The 19,748-nt window shown below is 34.8% G+C and overlaps 1 protein-coding gene across 2 annotated transcripts in view; it reads right to left on the reverse strand.

Moving 5' to 3' along the window:
* bcat2 (branched chain amino-acid transaminase 2, mitochondrial) overlaps positions 1 to 19,748 on the reverse strand; it is a 29,252-nt gene that overhangs the window by 1,594 nt on the left and 7,910 nt on the right. The window contains exons 1-11 of one of the 2 annotated variants that reach the window (XM_056453576.1): positions 18,965 to 19,071; positions 15,172 to 15,246; positions 12,587 to 12,787; positions 9,699 to 9,809; positions 9,459 to 9,578; positions 9,210 to 9,373; positions 5,062 to 5,204; positions 2,826 to 2,911; positions 1,928 to 2,068; positions 1,697 to 1,771; positions 1 to 411 (exon numbers count right to left, since the gene is read on the reverse strand). The exon at positions 1 to 411 is cut by the window's left edge and continues 1,594 nt beyond it. In XM_056453576.1, the coding sequence (XP_056309551.1) occupies positions 370 to 411; positions 1,697 to 1,771; positions 1,928 to 2,068; positions 2,826 to 2,911; positions 5,062 to 5,204; positions 9,210 to 9,373; positions 9,459 to 9,578; positions 9,699 to 9,809; positions 12,587 to 12,787; positions 15,172 to 15,246; positions 18,965 to 18,982 (1,176 nt within the window). In that variant the 5' untranslated portion in view covers positions 18,983 to 19,071 and the 3' untranslated portion in view covers positions 1 to 369. Of the gene's footprint in view, positions 412 to 1,696; positions 1,772 to 1,927; positions 2,069 to 2,825; positions 2,912 to 5,061; positions 5,205 to 9,209; positions 9,374 to 9,458; positions 9,579 to 9,698; positions 9,810 to 12,586; positions 12,788 to 15,171; positions 15,247 to 18,964; positions 19,072 to 19,748 lie in introns of those variants that run through there. The other variant, XM_056453578.1, reaches the window with a different exon arrangement.

Genomic DNA, 19,748 nt, shown 5'->3' on the forward strand with positions numbered 1-19,748 from the left:
GAAACAAAAGACCGAAGCATTTTAGACGAAAAGGAAACAACAAAGCTTGACGGGTTAAAAAATGTTTACACACTGGATCAGTAACTACTGCAAGGAGAACATATTCGCTTGTGCCTTTGCTTATATATGGCTTATGACGCTTGTGCTCGACAGGTTTAAGGACGAATTCTAGTGCTACAAATTGTGCAATAAAGACCTCTAAAGCAAGCGGGATATAAGCTGGTTTGGACAGACTGCATATATTTAATAGGTGGTGTTCTATTTTGAAAGGTTTTTGTTATTGTAGAATAACAGTCCTGTCTGTGAAGTCCACACACACAAACCGGTGAGATGAGAGAGGTTTGAGATGTGAAACCTGCATCTAATTGGTTAGACGACCAGCGGTGCCCAGTCCCTCTGAAGACGTCCATACTGTAACATGGAGAGACAATTATAAATGTACAAAGAATTTACACTGTATTCTCCAATAAAACTAATTAGTCAATAACAGATTAAGACTGCTTTGTTCAGAGAAGTAAAACACAGATAAGTTGCACTCAGGTACAAATCTCGTTTGATAATTTCAGCAACTTTCATTCTTTCAAGAATCATTTCCGAAAGCCCTAATTAAGAGAAAACGCTGAGTGGGGCTGCTGATAATTCTGTCAGGATTTATTCTGCCTTAACAACTGGCTGGGTGTACAGAAACCCTTAGTTAAGTTCCTATCACTCTACATGAAATCCTTTAACAGTTTTAAGAGCAGAATTAGAAATTACGGTTTTGTTAATGATATTTTTAGACCTGCAATTTTCACCACTAGAGGGTGGGCAGTCACTACAAACAAAAAGTGTAGTTTAACGCAGCGTTTCCCAATCCTGTTCCTGAATGCACACCAACAGTCCACATTTTCAACCTCTCCCTAATCAAACACACCCGAATAAACTCATCAGAACATAAGAAGAGACTCCAAAACCTGAAATGAATGGATCCAAAATATGTACTGTTGATGTGACCACAAGAACAGGGTTGGGAAACGCTGGTTTAATAACTCAGAAACTGTGTGGAATTATTGGAGTTGCAGTCTTCATTGCATCCTCAAGCAGGAAAGCAGCACAGATTTTACCATGTCATAATCCACCCCTTTTGGTTCTTCCACATGACATCACATGAAGATGAAGAACACACTTTTATCATAGTAAATACATTTTAGGGTTCTGTTATAATGCAGCTTTGTGCAGTGTGATAAAACACGAAACATATTTATGCATCTTTAGTGTTTCCTTGTTTTCTATAAAACCAAACTGGAGATCAAAGGTGTGAGACGTCATTAGCACGGCGACTCAGGACACTCTCTGTGTCACTAGTTAAAATTTCTCTGGATTTTAACATTCTTTAAATCATTTGGGATAAGTCAAGAACATGAGTCTGTAAAATATATACTGCTGTTCTAGTGCTTTTTAGATATTTTAATGAGGAAAAAAAACGTACATATTGTGCCATCATTTAAATGAACCACTCAAAACATTTAATTCATTCATTCATTCATTCATTTCGAAATGAAGCAAGCGGATCTCTTTATGAATAGGTCAAAGAAATTTGTTAGATTTTTGTTTTAAATGTCACAGCCCAATTCACAACAAGTTTCGATGCCTAAAAAACAAGACTTCTATTACTGGAAAACATGATGACGATACTTTAAAAAAAGAATCTCCATACCTGGATGTCAGTAAGATCCTTGTGGAATCGCTTGGCAAGGTCTGGCCCATTCTTCATTGTAGGAATTTGGTAAGTCTAAAATAAAAAATCAGGTTAACAAATTTTGGGTCACGGTTATTGTTTAAGAGATAGCATCTAGTCAATACCGAACTAATGTATTATCTTTATGCAAGTACATATTATGTACATGCGAAATAGGAGAGTAAAATATGTTGAAGGAGTGACACTTACTTGTCCTTTGTAGAGCAGACTGCCAACGGGACACACCACACACGCAGTGCCCGAACCAAAGACCTCCAGAACACGACCCTCATCTAAAGCCCCCAAAAGCTCCTTCATGAAAACTCTCCGCTCAGTCACTTTGAATTCCCCCTGAAAAAGACACTCAACTGTTACAAAAATATTACGGCAGAACCAGAATGCCTCTTAGAGGAACAGAGACTTTAATACAGATTATACACACACACATATATATATATTAAAACAAGTCATTACAGAATTATTGGTAGATTAAGCATTTCCCATTTATTTTCTTTAATCTGGAATGACATAAAACACATTTATAATTTACAGTCTTGTGAATCCATAATTAAATGTCAAATAATGCAAAAATGTTTAACTTATTGATAAACTTAAGCACTAACAGAACTGACGTATTCCATAATTTTGTGCTTTAGCTCAAGATGCGAACTTCAAACTGGCTACCACATGGCATGCTTAAAGTAGGATTTTACGTTTTCATCAAATTATTGTTTTTATTTTAAAAGCGGATGACAAATTCACTTTTATAAAACTTACAATATAATTAATCTACAATTACACATTTACATTTATAAACATTTTGGACAAATTCCTGTTTCCTAAAAAATGTATTCAAATAATAAAAAATAATTACATTTTTGGTAAAATGGCATTTTTTTTTTTTTTTACACCAAACGTAATTCTATAGACAACAAATAAATGAAAATATTTATGTCTGTGTAAAACAATAACAGAAGTCCCCCTACCCTTCTGTTAAAACTAATCTACCTGCTATTAAGACTAATCTAATCTTCAGATCACATTTCCTTTCACTTTATGCAAACTCTCCCTTTCAGTTTTTCCATCATCATCTGCTCTTGTTCCTCACCCATTCTCTGGCGAGGTCCAGCAGAGACTGTCTGGTGACTCCTGGAAGAATGACGCCATCAAGTGGAGGAGTGACCAGCTCTTTTTCTGAAGACAAACACCGATGTCCATAAATTAAGATGCACTTACGTGTATCACCAGCAGAGGGGAACATTGTCAACAACTTGCCAAACTAAACAGCAGGGCACATGGCATGACAAACTGTATCCAACAATGCTATGCTCTTTACTTGACCTGCTATTTTGAGAGTGAGAAATAAGGTCTCTTTAAGTTTCCCCCTTCATTAAAAAAAAAAAAGATTCCATGACTTATCCATGCATATATGATTATAAGGACTTTACAAAATCTCAATCTTTCTTTATAAGTACAATGAACTATTCATAACCAATTAAATATTTTACTGAAGAGCTTAAATTAGAATTTTAAAAAGTATTAATTATAGAAAGTTCTAAAACTTGAAATTTTCTTAATATGCCACTTTTTTGTGTACAAATCTGAAATTAAGGTTTTCATGATTGCAAGAATCTCCTAAGCTACTAGATAAAACTTAAATCCTTTAAGTAACCAGCTTTTCAGCAGAAGCCTCAGAAAACACAACAATGCAAAATTACATTGGTATTTCCCCTTCCCCAATAGCAATTCCCTAACATTTCAAAGTTTTTTTATGAAGGCAAGGCAAGGCATTTCTCTTTTCTCTGCCATTAGAAAAAAAACACGAGAATATAAGCATACCTGCATCACAAAGTCATTCTCACAATAACAGGCGGGTGTGCAGGCAGTAAATCACTGATCCATGAATATCTCAGAAAGTTATGTGTTTATTAATCAGTACTGTTATCAATATAAACATCCCAGCTTTTTTCAGACTTGTTTTCAGGCAAGGTGATTGAGACCGCTCTACATTCGACTCCCAGAAATCCTGTCTATTTAAACCAATCAGAGGACGACTGAGGATCAGTGAAAGTTTCCAGAAAAGTGTGCCATATGCATCAGGCTGAGACTAGGTAACATGCTACTATTTCCCATCATAAGACAACTCTAGCAAAGTAAAGTAAATAATGTCTATTGAAAGAGCAGCCACAATGCTTGGTCTTAAACAGCAATTCAACAAGCAACTGTTACACTACTGTTTTAACTACACGCGGTGCTGCAACACTCAATAAAAGGTAACTTTTCATTGTTAAAGGGAGTTTTGGTTCTAACCATCCACGAAGGCGACATGAAATTGAAATTGACATGAAAGTGATATTGTTGCAAAACATTAGCATATACTACTGTGACAAAGATCACCTCAGGTAAAGATGATGTACTGTAAGCATTTAACACTGAATAAAGCACAAGTTTAAATATATTTTCACGTGACATTTATTGCCATACTAGTGAAAGTAAAAGCAGGTAGTTTACCTCAGATCTTGAAAATAAAATAACTAGCAGACTGTTCAAAAATGAAATTCTGAACTATGATTCAGTGCAAACCAACATCAGTCACTCAGTAACCTATCAATGAAAGAAATTTAATATGTAATAATTCAATTAAAAGTCTATACCAGGGGTTCCCAATCTTTTCAGCCCGCAACCCCCAAAATAACAATGTCAGTGACTCGCGACCCCAATATCCTCTGAGGTGGTTATAAATATGGAAATTCTGCTGCATATGACGCTATTGCTGTGTCTTTAATATAATGTAATTACACCAAGGGTCGCAATCAAATAGAAAAATCCAAAGGCTGTAACTATAAACTACTATTTTTATCTACTATTTTAATCACCAAGCGACACCCCTTCACTGTCCCACAACCCCCTTACTTTGGGAACCACTGGTCTATACCATTTCATTGGGAGTGCAGCAGCTGGTATTTAAGATTCTGTCATACCATTGGTGAAGCCAAATTGCTTGTTGCTTGAATCTTGATGCGACGTATGTTGTTAGGGCACAGTGTTAAGCTCTATTTTTACCTATCATTAGCATTTAGCATTAGTATTTTCCATGCTAGTTTTATTTAATTTTTGATCACGCTCTGTTTTAATGCATTTGACCAAACTGGGATGAGTATTCAACTGCCTCTTGAAGTGTTTCAAGTGTTTCAAAGTGTTATAGACCTCATTAACACTTGTATTTGGTGTTATTTACTTACGATAAGATTGTCAAAAACAAATCATAACACCGGATGTAAATGAGGTAAACCACACACTTGAACTGCAGAAGCACAAATTCTGAAAGCGATTGCGAGTCTCACCTCCTTTCTTTGTGGTCCAGTAGATGAAGAGATTCATGGTGCCGACCTCAGTGATTTCCTCACTCTCTCCGTACAGCCAGAGGACTTGCTGACAACCCTGCTTCGCTGCCTCGTTCTGGACAGCGATTGTTGGCCCGTAGTTACTGACAAACAGAAGCTACAATTACAGCATTTAGACCACTAAACACAGCAACATTACTTCATTTAAACACACATCTGAGGAAGAAAGAGCTTTATAATCAACAGTAAAACACTGTGATTCATTATATAAACATTCTACGCATTATCTGAACACTAAAGGGCAGCAGCAGGAGCTTTGCTAAAGTGGGCCTTAAATGCTTAGTGTGACGGTCAGATAAGTGCTGATAAGAAGGCGAGGAGCGGCTGATATAAAGCACATAAACAGAAGCAGAGCCGCATTAAAGCGAAGGGGAAAGGATTCACAGCAATGCCAGGTTCCATGTGACTGGACTAATAAAGCTACTACAATTCTCTGAACATTCTGACGTAGAAACGCTACTCCTAGACTCCAAATTGGCAAATATAAAACACAAATATTTGTCTTGTGGCATTGAGAGGGCAATGGAGTGTGATGAATAACTAAGCTCCAGCAGATCTGGAATGGCTCTGCTGCTATTCATCTCACCATTAAAAACAAAAAAGAAATGCATCACTATCCTGCAAGGAGACTAAATTATACAAAGTGTGGTTAAGCAACCTACCGGTGTTGTTATTGTCAACTAAATCTCGTAAGATGGTTTTGAGTGAAAAAGACAGATAAGTGAAAATGTTTTAAATTAAACCAATCAGAATTATAAAAAATATATATATATATATAAAACTAAATTAATATATAGTTTTCCATTATGTGATCTGTGTGGGGACCTGGCTTGCAAAACAATGGGCTGTAATGGCAGCTTACACAGATCTCCATAGAAATGCAGCACAAGCTGGAATATTTGGATCACATGACAACAGAACAAAAGAGATACGAACACAAACTGCAAATTTGGGGCACTTGAGAGGTTCCGGACAGAGATCCAATTCAGTGCTGTTTATGTCAAACTTGTGAAGAATCCCTCAGTGATTCAGTCATTGGAGATGGCAGCATAGTATGCGAGTGTCTGCTTTTATATTTGGTGTCTATTTATTTTGCTTGGATTAATATCTGCATGTAAGGAATATTTATTTGTTAACTTCTGCAATTTACACTATAATTGTAAAGTCATATATTTATGACTTTGCCTTTTATTTTATGCTGTATATGCAAATTAAAATCGAAACTGTAAAATGTGCACAAGATTGACAACAGTTTTAGGTACTGTTGGATTGGTATGGGTCCTTAATGTTGCAGTTTGGCTCAAATTCCACAAACTTCCTGGCTTTTCTTTCTCTGATGGAATTCTATAGATGCATCTCTCCTCGATGGTTAGTGTCCTATTGCACAACAATTATCTGCCATTTGGGCTAAAATTATAAATCTCTTAGCTTGTGACTTGGTGGTCAATGGGAGATTGTAAACTAGGAGTGGTAGTTTTGCCCAGCACATTACTCTGTAAATGACAAAACAACTTTGTTGCTCAATGCTACTCACTTTTGTTTATGATTGCATAAACTAAGAACAATTGAATAAAATAGAAGTCTGAGTAATGCATGTATGCTTATGTTTGTATTAGAGCTGCACAATCCTGGGCCCAGTTTTTCAAAAAAATGAATCTGGATCAATTTGGTACAGATTTGGAAATCCCATGCTTTGTTATCTAGGATTAACTGATCTATCTTACTTTTATCAGTTTTTAAAGGAACATTGGGTTGGATCATTGTGATCTAAATACCAAATTTCAGGATTACCAAATCCAGTTTACCAGAGCCTTAAAATGGAACCAACAGTGTAGCCTACTGACTTAGCAAAGAACAAGAGGTAGGCAAAATACCAGTGGCCACAAACAGCCATTGTTTGCTTTAACGGCAAGAAACAGAAACACTGCAATCAACAAACATTTTACACTTTTAGTTTGTTCTAATACAATTCTGCTTTGATATTGTTTTGTTGCTGTTTACCATATCTCATTAGATGAAACATGCTTCCCATAGGCTTCAAATATAAGGGAATGTATATATCATCAGTAACCATTTGTGATCATTCACTTTAAAAAATACAACTTTTATTATTTTATTTGGTTTATTTGGTTAAAACAATTACAACTGAACCACCCTTCTGATGGAATCAGAATAATGCAGTTGTTTTAATCAAATAGATCCCAATCTGAGTTCAAAGTTTTGAATAACCCAAAGGGCAGGTTTGATCTAAATCAAATGTAAGGTTGGATTACCTGGTCTGATCTTAATTCAGAATCCCTCTGTTACTTTTGAAAGACCCATTTCCAAGATTTGATCCAATCCGTAATCCAAAATCCCACTGGATAACTTTTGAAAAACTGGGCCCAGGATATATTAAGAATCACACTTCTTGTTAAAATAAAGATCACAAATCTGAAAAAAATGCAAACTGATGTTGTCTGTTTAAAAATATGAATGAATGAATGAATGAATGAATAAATGAAGACTTACTTAGAAAACCTCACTTGTTTCATTACTAGATGAACAGCATTTTGAATGAAACTCTTGAACTAACGTTTCATTGACACATATTTTGAACTTTTTTACTTGTCACCACCTACTGGCACAGCAATTTACCGGATTTAGTCTTTATTTTAAGAATTAAATTACATTCAAAAGAGAGTGCTTCATCTAAACTACTAATTTTTATCCCACAGAAATAAAAATATGATATGAAAGTAGAAAAGACTAAAAAAACTGTTTATTGACTATTCATGACAACTGCTTTCTCGGGGTCAAATGCAGACCTGAACGATATGCTTTGATTGTACTTGTTAAGGTTTTAATAGACATAGTTAAATCAATGTCATTTAGGAAAAATACTGGATGGGTCATAATGTTCAAAAGAAACTCCAGATGCACCTGGGGTCTGTTCTTCATATGTGGATTACTCAATTAGCTGGATTTGGATATTGATGATTTGACACGATCCAGGATTGTTTCGTTCTTCAAAACTCATCTGAGAGTTGTTGTCATAGCAACAGTTCTGGTAGCTCAAACCTGCTTGGAAGCACGCTCATTTCATATAAACAGGATTAAATTGGGTCAGTTAAAGCAAAGATATATATATAATTTTTTAATAAAACTTATGTAATCTGGACTCTGAAATAAAAGTACAAAAAAGACTGCCACCTGGTGGTTCAAAGAGAAATTTGATTAATGAGAACTTTTTAGATACAAACGCGTACATGCACAATATTCGACTTTTTATTTTTAAAAAGGATAGGCCTAATAATTTATGTAGTCATGCATGTGTTTTGACCGCTAATATGCCGGTGATTGACAGCTTTACCGATATCAAAAAGCTTTTTTGATGCAAAATTAAATTTATAGTTATTCCTTACGCTGATTAAAAAAACTTGAGTAGGCCTAGGCTACTATAATAAAGAAAATCTTCTCTAAATGTAGAACTAAATACATTGACAATGAAATACATGATGAATACTCTTGACACATGAAAGTGTAATGCCTGCAGCTCACAACAAATGTGTAAAGTTATTGCGTATCATATTTAACAAACCATTTACTACGAATTTGATGTAATTTAGCTGACATGGATAATTGAATATTAATCAGATGACGTCATTACGCTGCTGTGCCGTCAGCCAATCGTTGCATTGCTGATCATGATTTCGAGGATCGATAGATTTGTCCTTCACAACACATGCAGCGATCTCAGATCAGTTCATCCAGACATTTTAATCTGATTTGCAAACTTGTTTGAAGATATTAATCAATATTAAAAGATCCAGGATCTGCCAAATCATCTTAGATCATTTAAGCTAGCTACGAAGATCGGACCCCAGATCTCTGTTACCCTGATAAAGGCAAGTGTTTGCCGCAGTTTTAAGGAAAAGCCATGTTAATAAAAGCATTTCAATAGATTTTTTCCACATTTATCGAGAGCCTTGGACTTACTTTTGCTGTTTAATGCTGAATGGGTGTTTAATGCTGAATGTGAATCAAGATCAGAATTTTTATAACTAACCATTCAGCTGTCTCTTATGTGATCGCACTTAAAAACTTACCCGCCCATTTTGTATTCTCCAACACCACCCCTCCAGGCCCGGACGTATCGAGGATCTGCCAGCAAGGACACTGGATTAAAACTTCCAGTGGCAAAATAAGGTCCAACGGGTCCAACGATGACAAACAGCAAGGCGTGACCTGCTCGAGAAACACCTAGAGAAGGCTGAAACAAAAAGAAGCATAATCATTAAACACGAAAACACTCAAATCCTCAATCTGATGACTTTTTAACATCAAAGGTTTCTTACTTCGGTTCCTATAAATGTTGGTCTGATGTACAGGCTGGCATCTGTGGAGTAAGGAACCCATTCTTGATCAGTCTCAACCAGTTTATTGATGCACTTCAGCAGTTCAGTCTTATCAAACAACTGAGAGAGAAGGAAAGAATACATTGAGGAGATCCAGCCCATAGATTGAGTTAGGTGAAATGTGATAACATCACTGAGCATCAGCCATTAAGCTGAAGTAGCTGTGTAATGAAGACTAACAGGCAGACAGCTCCTTTCAGCGCTCCGGTGCATGCGCTCCATATTCAGCATAGGTCTGAAGAGACGGATGTTGTTGTCTACTCCCCGGAAGGCCTTCATTCCCTCAAACAGCTAAATAATAAAATACACAAGATTAAATATATATATATTAGGGGTGTGAAAAATAATAATTTCTTGTTATTTAGTAACAGACCAGAACTGGTTATGATGTACTGTTGATTTTCTGATGTCATATGTCTCAGTAGTATACTATGGCGAAGGAGGCAAGATGCGCAAGTGAGAAGCATACCACAGTGAGTAATTGAAAATGTTTTTACTATTTTAAAAGCCTAAAGCACATCTTGGTACATTCCACTGTTTTGGATTGATGGGACAGTCTTTAACTGACACTAAAGGCACAGTAGAAACCAAGATCCATTGTTAAAAAAAAAAAAAAAAAAACTCAATCTCTCCCACACAATGAGCAGTGGAACACGATCTTGAAAATTTCGTTACCGCTTATTTGATGTTTAACACATTTAAGAAGTGTTTTCTTTGAGCAGGTGAAATTAAATGTTCAGTTCCTAATTCTGACTCCTTGTATATAACCCTTTACCTACCCCACAAAAAAAATAATAATAATAAAAAAATATATAATAAAAAATAAAATAAATAAAAAATAAAATAAATAAATAAATAAATAAATATGGATTACATTTCTTAACTCCTAATGTCACTAGTCAACAAACTGAATGCATTTTTTTTTTTTCAACACATACTATAATTTCTAAAATATCAACCTCTACCAAATGGTTGATATGTCGATTTAAGGTAAAAGTACCAGGATTTAATACATATAGTATGAAAAATCTGAAAATCGGAAGTGTAAGATCAATTTATTTACAAACATAATCAAAATAAAAAAAAATTTGAATACCAAATCACCTTTATTTTTTGAAGTATGCCATAAAATATTTCAGATTCTCATTTAACGTTCTCTTGTTTTTTTACAATAAAACCAAAAGCAAGTGTAGTGGTGCAACAGGATTATGTTTGTTTGATTTTTTACAATACTGTGTGTGTAAACTATTATTTTAAACAGTCATTCTGTAATTCACTAACAGTCATTATTTAAAACAGTCAAAATATGGTCAACCATTTGGTAGAGCAGGCAGTTAAAGGACAAAATTGTATATATGAAAAGTAAAATTGAAAATTAAGAATCAAATTAAACCAAATTGATGACATATTTGTCTTAATTAGAACTGGAAAACTTGTAACTGTGAATAATCTGAGAGCTCTGACTAGTACCACCCTGCAGATTAATTCTTCCTGATACTGTGAGCTGTTCAAGTCACATTGTAATCTCAAAATTATGATAATCACTTTTTTTTTTTTTACACAATAGACCCTTTTCATATTTCCAGGTTTCTCATTATTGGAAGTTGTCATAGTTGACTAAACATAGTCAGCGCAGTGAACGGGAGCGTACAACTTTTTTTTTTTTAACATTCCCATTTGCTGAAATAATAAAAGAAAACTCCACATTGGTGTTATCAAGATATATATATATATACAGTAGTACAGCAAATCTGACATTATTGTCTGTTCTGGCTGCTATCAGTCTCATGCTATATATATATATATATATATATATAATCTGACATTATTGTCTGTTCTGGCTGCTATCAGTCTCATGCTATATATATATATATATATATATAATCTGACATTATTGTCTGTTCTGGCTGCTATCAGTCTCATGCTATATATATATATATATATATATATATATATAGCATGAGACTGATAGCAGCCAGAACAGACAATAATGTCAGATTTACTGTACTGCCCCCTTAGACGCTGCATTACAAACACCTCAAAATAGCGCCAATTCGTTTTTATAATTTGATGCAAAGATTATATAATATATACATAAATGCATATACATTTCCATAAGATTTTTTTTTTTTTCAATCCAAATATTAAAAACTTTCAAGGATTTAAGATTATGATAGCAGTTAAACGCATAACAGTTGTGTGAAAAGGATCTATTACGTTTATTGGGAATACACATTAAAATATGTAAAATACAAATGTACAACGAGCAAAAAACTATTATGAAACAATTAAAAACACTTTTAAAAAACAAACAAACAAACAAAAAACATTTATGTTTATTTATGTTGCCACACACACAAATCCCTCAAGTTAATGTAATTAATTTAAGTAGACTGAACATTAAGTTTAAGCAATTAAGTTTCCCCCTTAAAAATCTCCAGAATTGTGTTGTTTCAGCTCATTTTACATTAGTAGCTGTATCAAGCAGCAGAAATCTTTTTTGAGTGCAGCCCTCAATTTGTTCCTACGCATTACTGGTTGCAATGGTTTCTGATTTAGATACACAGCCAACTGGCTTTGTGAATGTACAAAATCAACTATAATTACATCAAAGAGAAATCTGCGGTCCCTTAAAGGAATAGTTCACCCAAAAATGAAAATTCTGTCATCTTTACTCATCCTCCACTTGTTCCAGACCTGTTTGAGTTCATTTCAATAGCTGAACACAAAGGAAGATATTCTGAAAAATGCTGCAAAAAATAATCAGCCATTGACTTCTATAGTATTTTTGTTCCTACATTAAAGATCAATGACTGCTTTTTTCCAACATTGTTGAGAATATCTTGTTTTGTGTTCAACAGAAGAAATAAACTCATTAGAGTTTAGAACCACTTGAGTGTGAGTAAGTAAAACATTTTGGGTGAACTAAGCCTATAATTACCATACTTTTACCCTTATTGTATCCTCAGAGCATCTGATAGAACTCAGGTAAAAGCCGCAGACTTGGATAAAATGAAGTGCTATAATAAACGAAAGGAGAAAAAGTCACATCTTTTGTGCTCTCTCACCTCTATTGAGTAATGCAGGGCTGAGCATGCTGGGTGAAGGGACAGATTCTGGAAGGGTTTGATCTGAGGGTTCTCCCACCCTCCTGCCGCAGACCAGCTGATGGTCAGCATGTGGTCTGAAAACTGCTTGCCAAACACGAGCGTTGATGGATCAGGCTTTGGCTTCAGCACCGAGCTCTTCTCGATGGTCAGATCTGCAGCCTGACATAAACAATCGGGAAGAGAAGAAGAGGAGAGAGACAAAAAAAGAGGGAGAGAAAACGAAAAGACAGAAAGGGGTGGGGAGTACAGCGGGGGACGTGGAGAACTGTTTATTCATTGTCACTGATTGAACATGCATATGAAAAAAATTATCTGGATTCATCATGCCAGTCAAGCTCTTATGGAAATTGAATTCAATTAAATTGCTGTGGAAAGAAAATAAGGGGGTTGTTTAGGAGAAAGAAAGAAAGCATGCAAGAGGGTGAAAGCACAAAGAAAAAAAAAAGGAGACGTCAGATCCAAGAAGGTGACACTGCTAAACACTTAGAATAGGGCTGGGCGATGTGACAAAAATATCATATCACAATAAAAGTCATCTCATATCATATATATCACTTCTGAAAACTAAGTCAATTAATAGTTAATATGTTGTCCAATAGAAAGACTATTTCTTTATGTAAAAAGTATGTATTCAGAAATGTACTCATGTTTATATGATTATATTACTCACTTTATTTAAATCTTTAGGTCAAATATTTGATTAAAAATGTACAAATATAAAATAGCCCCTATTATGCATTATAAAAAGGTCCTATTTTGGTTTTAGGGGTCTCCAACAACATGCTGATATCCATACAAGGACACTTTCATTGTTTTAGAATTTGCATTTACTGTATTTTTACCTAATTATCCCAACGACTCCCATATGATTTGCTCAGCGATTTATTTGTTCCCAAACACCTGCTTTGCATGATGCTAATCTGCTGTGATTGGTTTGATGACACAGTCTGTTGTGATTGTTCTAATGTGTTCAGTGCGAAACAGAGAGAAATGCCCACCACGGTCATGAAGTAGCACAGAGTATACGTGTGAGCCCAATACAGGAATGCATTAAAGCAATGCAGTTAAACACCAGCATATACTCTATTCTTAACCCTAACCCCACGTAATAACAACGACACACATACAGTAGTAATCGACACACTGGCAAAGTTGAACTATTTTCAAAATGGACTGCGCCACGCCTGTGGAGAACAGCTGACAGTGGCCATAACAAGGACAAACAGCAGGAGATCGCAAGCACAAAACACATTTTAATCGGTAAAGGAAGAAGCACATGTCGCGTTTTCAAAGTGGTTTTGGACGTGATATGTGAAATAGGCCCATACAGATATAACCTGAGAGATACATTACAAGCACTGATCTATAACAGATACGTGATTACAAGCCGTGTAGAGCGATTACAAGTTACAACGCACAATTAAACACATATTTTGCAAACTACAGAAAACGAGGCAACCATTTTGATTAAACTTCAGGTTGTATAGGAAGGAGAAACACTTACAGGATATGGAGGAATGATAAACCAGTCCATATAAACTGTGTAACAGTTACTGACAAAGTCCCATACATAAAAGTCTCTGCTGCTCCTTCCATTAACAGTAAACGGCCGGCGAATCCTGCACTGCAGGGTAGGTTATTGCATCAATCATCAGAAAAAAGACAGGAACAAACACAGCACACAGTTGGCTATACTGTGATATTGTTGTGAAAATGAACTTTAACCCTTTATTCCCCTCAGCCGCATGTCTGGCCATCTCTCAGTGATAGTAATATTGATGACATGATCAATCCCATGATCCCTCGCACTCCACTAGTGTCTGAAGGAAAAGGCACGTTCACGTTTTACCGGATCTGGCAGTTCATATTTGGTATCGTTTCGTGTTGATGTTGATATGAAAAGATCCAGATGAACGACGAATCATTTAAACGACTCCGAGTCGAATGTTTTATTTTTTTAAAAATCTGAATTTTTAAACACGGTGCACTTTCCGATTTAACCCTCAGCTTGTCGTTTTCATTCACTTAGAGCTGTGTTACACACTGCATGGAAAGTAATTTTCACAAACCCAATATAGGGGCTGTTTAATTAAATATAAAAACACTTTTCAAAAACTAAATGCTTACCGGTCCAACATAAAAAATAAAATGCAAAATATAAGCATTGTGCTTTTAAGATCGCAGATGTATCACAATGCTGTTATTCTTGTGTAATATAGCGCTCGTATAAATGATTAAAAAATTATTAAAATAACACCACAACATAAGCAAAAGTGCATAATATAAAACAGTAGACTTTTATTTTTCCATATAATATATACTGTCATATGGCACAGCCCTGAAAATACAACTCACGATGAGCCGTAAAACTTCACAGGTATGGAAAAGCTCTTAAGTGGCCCATAAAAAGTCACCGTAGCAGCTGTGATGCAAATCTGAAACAACTACACATCACAAGACCCGAGGCCAGTGCTGAATAGTGGTGGTATAGAAATAGAAGTGCTGGATAACCCTGGTTCCTTTCAATATTATTATTTCAGTACCTTGAAGGAGGAGCTGACGAAGCGCAACGACCCACATGACAAGGAGAGAGGGTTAAGAAAGCGTCCGTTCACTGCCTAAAAACACAAAAGCAGAGCATGGCTTTAATGGATTCATAGCTCAGTCAGACACAGAGTGTGCTGTTGTTCTCGACAGCTGTTGTTTAGCCCTCATGAGAAGTGAAGGTTGAGTATGTACCAGCTGTATATACCTGTGTTTGAGCACTAGAAGACAGCTGGGTCATACAGCTTTTAATAGCTTAACACAAGCAAAATGACACTATCTGTTAAGCGTTTTATATTTGCTGAAGTTATTTCCTCTCTGAATCATTTTCTAGGCCCAATTTAACAAGGGGCATTTGTTTGCTTTATAAATAATGTAGCAGGGCTACATGATAGCTTGCTGCTCGATCTGTCAGGTGACTTCTCTTAACACAATGGAAATATTTTACCATCAGTTTGTGTTAAAATAACTATGATATATCATTGTAAACTGGCATTTAATTTTTGATAGTTTGCATTTTGATAGTTTCTTTTTTGATTATTTCTTCTTTTTATAAATGTAAAAAAATGCTCTTGCCCCTTAAAATATGCACTTTGATCATTTTTTTTGCTCACTTTGTTTTTAGAAATGGTAAAAAAAAAGCTCCTGCCCTTGAAAAGTAGCTTCTGTTTACAAAAATAATTCTTTAATTTTTTTCTTTTTAAATAAATATATAAATGCTCTTGCCCCTTAAAACAAGCACTTTGATTTTTTTTACCCTTTAAAACTAGCATGGTCTAAATATATATATTGAACTCCACTTAATTATTTCCCAAATTATGTTTAACAGAGCAAGGAAATTTTTATAGTATGTCTGATAAAAATTGTTCTCTGGATAAAGTTTTATTTTGGCTAGAATAAAAGCAGCTTTTAATTTTAAAAACATTTTAGGGACAAAATTATTAGCCCCTTTAAGCTTTTTTTTCCCGATAGTCTACAGAACAAACCATCATTATACAACAACTTGATTAATTAACCTAATTAACCTAGTTAAGCCTTTAAATGTCACTTTAAGCTGTATAGAAGTGTCTTGAAAAATATCTAGTCAAATATTATTTACTGTCATCATTATTTAATACTATTATGTTTAGAAAGTGCTGAAAAAATATTCTCTGTGTTAACCAGAAATTGGGGAAAAAAATAAACGGGGGCTAATAACTCAGGAGGGCAGTTCAACAAGGGAAGCAGTGGCCCAGAAGACTCACCTGTTTTTTATGGGAACTAGATAAGATCTCTCCTGGAAGAACAGCTTTAATCAAGGAACTGTTTTGCTGCCCTACCTACAGTTATTTGTTACTAATTTTTGTTTCTTCTTGCAAGGTTGATTTAACTGAGATTAAAAACATTGACGTCGATTTGTCATATACAAGCGCCTGTGTCTTTCATATGTTTGGCTCAAATCCTGATTTCATCAATTGAGCCAGTTTGTATTTTCTAACAAGGAATGTAAAAAAATGCTCTTGTCCTTGAAAACTAGCACTTTGTACATTGCAGCCATATTTTTACACAAAGCTGCTTGAGTGCAACCTGCAAGGTTAGTAAATTAAAGTGTAACAGTAGTGCAGTGATGGAGACCTGAGGCTGCACAACTCTGACAGGAGTTCAATTACTTTAATGCTATAATGTGATTAAATAAAAAAACACTTGCAATTAAGTTATGCTTTTACCAATGGAAAAGGCGCTGGATCAGTCTATCACCTAATAATACAACCATCTCTACTAGTAAGTTTTTTTTACTTCACTACAAAAACGACTTATTAGTGACTAGTAATTTGGCTCTAACCAATCACTTTCCAGATTTCATCAAGTAATTATAATAACACCAACAAAATAGCACAACACAGGGAATGAACGAAATATTGGCTCCAATTTTTTAAAGATTTGCCACAAAATCATTCATGTAGGCCACAAAATTATTTACAAAGTGTCTCCACAAAATCCAAGAGGGAGCGTCATGTTTTGAAAACCACCAAAAAAAATGTATTTATGAATTAAGCAACATTTGAAAGTTCAAAAGATTTTAAATGTTGTGTTAGCTAATTAATTCATCTTGCAATGGGTTAGTTTAGGAAAATCTTCTGTTGAAATCCACTGCAGATATATCTATGCATATATATGATATGTATATTGATATAATAGTGACTTCATATTTCGAGTATTATTATCCATTATTACCAGTGATTAGTAACTATTAAGTACTAGTATATACTTCTTAATAAAAGTGTATCTCACTTCTATTATCTTTAACTCTATTTCAGCAACAATGCTAATCTTGTCTATTACAATGGTTTTAAAACTAGTCTTACTTGTCGTTCTTGTAGCCATCTAATAATACGCAATAACACCTAATCCAAAAGTTACAAGTAAAACAGGTTAAGGATGATACCAGCTAGGCATGGGACTATAACCATTTTCGATGTATACCACTGTGTGGAAAAGTCAAGGTTTTAAAACTGCCAAAATTTTCTGCTGTACAGTTTCTAAGGTATGCGTCACACTTTTATTAATGGTTTTTTTTTTTTTTGGACAACAGTATCTCCAGCAGAAAAGATATCCAAAGATGCCATTTAAATTGTCAAGAAATCTATGTTTCTGAAACTAATGAAGACAGCAGAAGTCAGTGAATTATTTTAATTATTTAGCCTGACCAAAATGTTTTAAAAGCTTCTCAACATAAAATACATTGTGTTTAATGGTGGTGGGGGTTGTTTTTTACCCAGACATTTAAAAAAAGAAAAAGAAAATAATAATAATAATAATAATAATTATATATATATATATATATATATATATATATATATATATATATATATATATATATATATATATATATATATATATATAATTTTTTAGAGCAGTAACCACAATACCGTGAAATCATGATATTTTTAATCGCAGGTTATCATACCATCAGAATCTTTTACCAGCCCATGCCTAATACCAGTAAACTGGACTAGACGCTAGCTAGAAATTAGTTAATATTACAGGTCCTTAAATTGTTATATCTGAAAACCGCAACAAGTATTTAGTTAGTATCTACTTCATATGAGCAATTCAATAAAAAAAACTATTGTAAATAAACACTTGAAATGATTAGTCAGAAAAACAAAATCTCAAACTAGTAATACTAAGCATCTAAAGAATCAGTATCAGCATGACAAGCCAAAAGAGGAAAACAAGAATAGACATTATGACATAAACTGGATTGCAAAAGTTAAACAGTAACGTTAACTTACTGGGTAATGACTAGCTGAGAGAAACCTCAAGCACATACTGTCCAATACTATATAGTTATACAACAACTGAACGTCATTTTCAAAGCCTACTTTAAAAATTACTATTATAATACATATATTTGTAAATGAACGTGGCGTGCGTTCAGTAACCTAACAGGCAAAGTAACGCTCATGTGTACCACACGCGTTCATCAGACACATTGACATTTATTCCAGTTTCGAGTATGACCAGTTATTTACAGTGTGAAAAACAAATTACATTCGTTAATAATTATCAAAATAACTACAATTAAATATATTAAAACACGTAATGTTAAAACCCTGCCTCCCGCTCCTGTGCATACTGAAAACTTTACTGTTGACAATTTGCAGCGTCGATGATCTGCAGTTTGAAGCTGCTAACGTTAATTGCGTTTGTGTTAAATAACACCACAGATTTATCTGGCGTCTAAATCGGGGTCGTTAATTATTGACAGTTGGGTTTGGAGGAGATAAGTGAGCCGATCTTTGAACTCACCGTCCTGAGCGCTGCCATCGCTGCCTGCTGCTGTGAGATGAATGGTAAACTCGTCCGAGTGGGAGCAACAGCTCAGAACAGACAGGCCGGGCTCTGCGTTCCGGATTGGAGACCTGGGAAAACAGCGCCAGTCTGTTGGGTTTTGAACACCTACATATCCCCTCACTTGTTATTTGTGACATTATTTGCAACACGAGCAGTGTTATATTTGCAGCAAATGGTTAGTTTGAAATTAATGAACACTAATATTTGTGAGGAAACAAGGATATAGCTTTTTAAAAATACAACGTGAGGATATCGCATTGGGTATGCTTTTATTATATTTCAGATAGCTAATATTTAATATATAAGTATGTATGTAATGTATTACTAGACCTGCATATTAATTAAAAATCGTATTAATGTTATAAACAAAATAACGCATATCCATTAAATGGTTAATAAACCGCGGGTAGGCGTGACGGATCTCGCGCATCTGATTGGATGAGACAGACTTGGGGTCACAGACGTAATCGACGGGGTCAAACAAGGTTGTGAAGGAAACATTCCATTCATTGGTCAAATAGAGGCGTTGGTCGCGTCCACTTCAGTGATTGGCTTCTGGAATTGTGCAGAAATGTGTTTTAATGTCAGTAGCTTCAGCTGATCATCTGATCAAACCGCCTGTCCCCCTCCCGAGTTTCTGTTTATTTCATATTTCATTTATTTATTTCAATAACTGATTTATTTTATCTTCGCCATGATGACAGTAAATAATATTTGACTAGATATTTTTCAAGACACT

Source organism: Danio aesculapii, chromosome 3, assembly GCF_903798145.1.
Source record: "Danio aesculapii chromosome 3, fDanAes4.1, whole genome shotgun sequence".
Classification (NCBI taxonomy): Eukaryota; Metazoa; Chordata; class Actinopteri; order Cypriniformes; family Danionidae; genus Danio; species Danio aesculapii.